This window comes from Tenrec ecaudatus, chromosome 1 (assembly GCF_050624435.1).
Source record: "Tenrec ecaudatus isolate mTenEca1 chromosome 1, mTenEca1.hap1, whole genome shotgun sequence".
Taxonomy (NCBI): Eukaryota; Metazoa; Chordata; class Mammalia; order Afrosoricida; family Tenrecidae; genus Tenrec; species Tenrec ecaudatus.
The window spans coordinates 162,818,271-162,820,550 of record NC_134530.1 but is presented as its reverse complement, the minus strand read 5'-3'; the positions used below and the strand labels follow the sequence as shown (position 1 = coordinate 162,820,550).

Genomic DNA, 2,280 nt, shown 5'->3' with positions numbered 1-2,280 from the left:
TACCAATGTCAAATTAGCCACTGTTGTTTGTAGGATACAGAAATAAAACTATGCAGTTTTAACTCTTGCACGACCAATCTCTTCTCCCAATACCCGGGATGGTGGTGGTGATAATGTTAGTAAGTGCAAAGTCCATGGACATTCAGTTGGTTTTGAGTCTATCATTGAATATAAATGAAGGCATCCTTGGCCGGTACACACCCAGAGAGGGATGAATTTTTACCCAAGGGAGCTGTGCGAGGCTTCTGTGGTCTCCCTGGGCAAACACATCCTTCCTACATTGGAGATCTTCCACCAGCCTGCTGAGAACAGTATTTCTTCACAGAGATTGATGAAAGATGGAAAGAACAGTCTTCATCAAGGCAAGCGAAGTCCTGGGATACTGAGAAAGTCAAGAGGCAAGAAGCTACATTGCACAGGGACTCATCACAGGAAAACATCACCGCAGCAGGGTCTGGAGTTGACTTTTCATCTGTTGGTCATCTCCTTGGCTCTCGATGACCGATGAGCAGCTACTTTCCCTTGCCAAGAGGCAAGCACTTCTCTTGGGATTTCTGTGAGCAAACTTCCACACCTTTTGTCAGGGATAGCTCCTGGCATGACTCCACACACTGAGGAGGAGATTGGTCTTGGCATGGAGGTAGGCATGGATCTTGGTCTTTCTGTGGGCAATTTTCTTGGGTTACTACCTGACACTTAGGAAGACATAGCTCCTGAACTTGGACTGAGCACTTCTCTTTGCAGAGGTCCTGGATCTGGGGGAGGCATACCTCCTGGACCTTTGCCTGACATGGCTTTTGGGTCTTTGGAAGACACGGAGGAGGCAAACATGGCTGCTTACATTGCTGCTCATTAAAGGACATCTTCAGATGAGTTTCAGAACCTGAAATAAACACAAGATTTGGAATTCCCTGCATGAAACCTAGAGAGTAGGAATGTTTCTATTGCCACCTTAGCTGCCATCCAGTCGATTCTGACCCACTGTGACCCTGTGAGACAAAGTGGGACTGCGCCCGTGGGTTTCTGAGACTTTAAATCTTTACAGGGGTGGATAGCCTTCTCTTTCTCCTGGGGAGAGGCTGGTGGGTTGGAACGCTAAACTTGTGGCTAGCCATTCAGGGCATAACCCACTCTGCTCCTAGTACTCCTATCTCTAGTTAGGAATTATCCTCATAGCTTTTCCCTGGATACCCATATATCTAAGTCCCAGCCCGACCACAGTTGTTTTTCTTCCCTTCTCATTGACTAATTCTCTTGAAAAAGAAAGAAAACCAGATGCAGGAGACTAGATAGAGACCATGGATAGGATGATTTGAGAAATCCAAGAAAGCACAAACTACTTCAAAAGTGAGTAGAAAGTAGAGTCTGGGGAAGAGGCCAGCCCAGGAGACAGAGCTGTCAGGGAGAGGGAACAGATGCTCTGCTTACCTGATGTTCCACAGACTACTCAGCAGAGGATGCAGATTGGGAAGGCTTGGAAGGTGAGGACTTTTATATAGGACTTGATCCAGCTGCATGCAGGACGGACTGGCCACGTGGGCCAAGGGCTTAATTGTAGAGTCACAATAACTAGCTTCCTCTGGAATTGTCGATGGTTTGTGTCACTGCTTGGGATGCCTGTTAATCAACCACCACTTTGGCCTCTGGGTTCTCATCAGACCTTAGCAGGGAGGGGCGCCTCTCCGATCTTTGTCATCAGAGGCAACAGGAAATATGTTCATCAAACGTTATCTCAGTCTGTTGATCCAGGGTTGGGATTCTTTGGCTGCCCAAACTGGTTCAGGATGTAGTGGGAGATAAGGTCCACCTTGTTCATCTTGTCCTCCGTGGTAGGACTTAGTGCCAAAGGCCTGGGGTCTGTCTGGGTCAAGTGCTTGTATAGCCTATTTAAGACTTTTCCATTTAGCTGCCTTTTTATCTAGCCTGGAAAGTTCCACTTCTAGACCCAAAATAGATGGCTTATCCGGTGTTTCTAAGCAAGCAAAGATCATACAATCGCTCAGGGAGAGAGAAGGACCTACAATTCCTGCAGGGAGGACTTGAGGGGAATTGGGGTCATTTTCTGCTCTTTAGTTGTGGAGCAGAGCGGAGAGGAAGTACAGTAAGGAGAAGGCACCCTCCCAGCACACTTTGTTTTCTTAGTGACCAAGAAGACAGAGTGAAATATGTGTAGTCTGCCTCTCTGCCTTTTGGAAACATCTTTTCTTAGAACTGAGGTCAATAAGAGCCAGGAGGGTGAAAAGGAAAGTGGGAAAGCAAACACACCCAGTTTTCTCCCCC

At 47.1% G+C, this 2,280-nt stretch overlaps 1 protein-coding gene across 1 annotated transcript; it reads right to left on the bottom strand.

Moving 5' to 3' along the window:
* Positions 1-512: 512 nt before the first annotated feature.
* On the bottom strand, positions 513-863 carry PRR9 (proline rich 9). Its single transcript, XM_075540371.1, has one exon. The coding sequence runs from the start codon at positions 861-863 to the stop codon at positions 513-515; it is 351 nt and encodes a 116-aa protein (XP_075396486.1).
* Between the last annotated feature and the right edge of the window lie 1,417 nt (positions 864-2,280).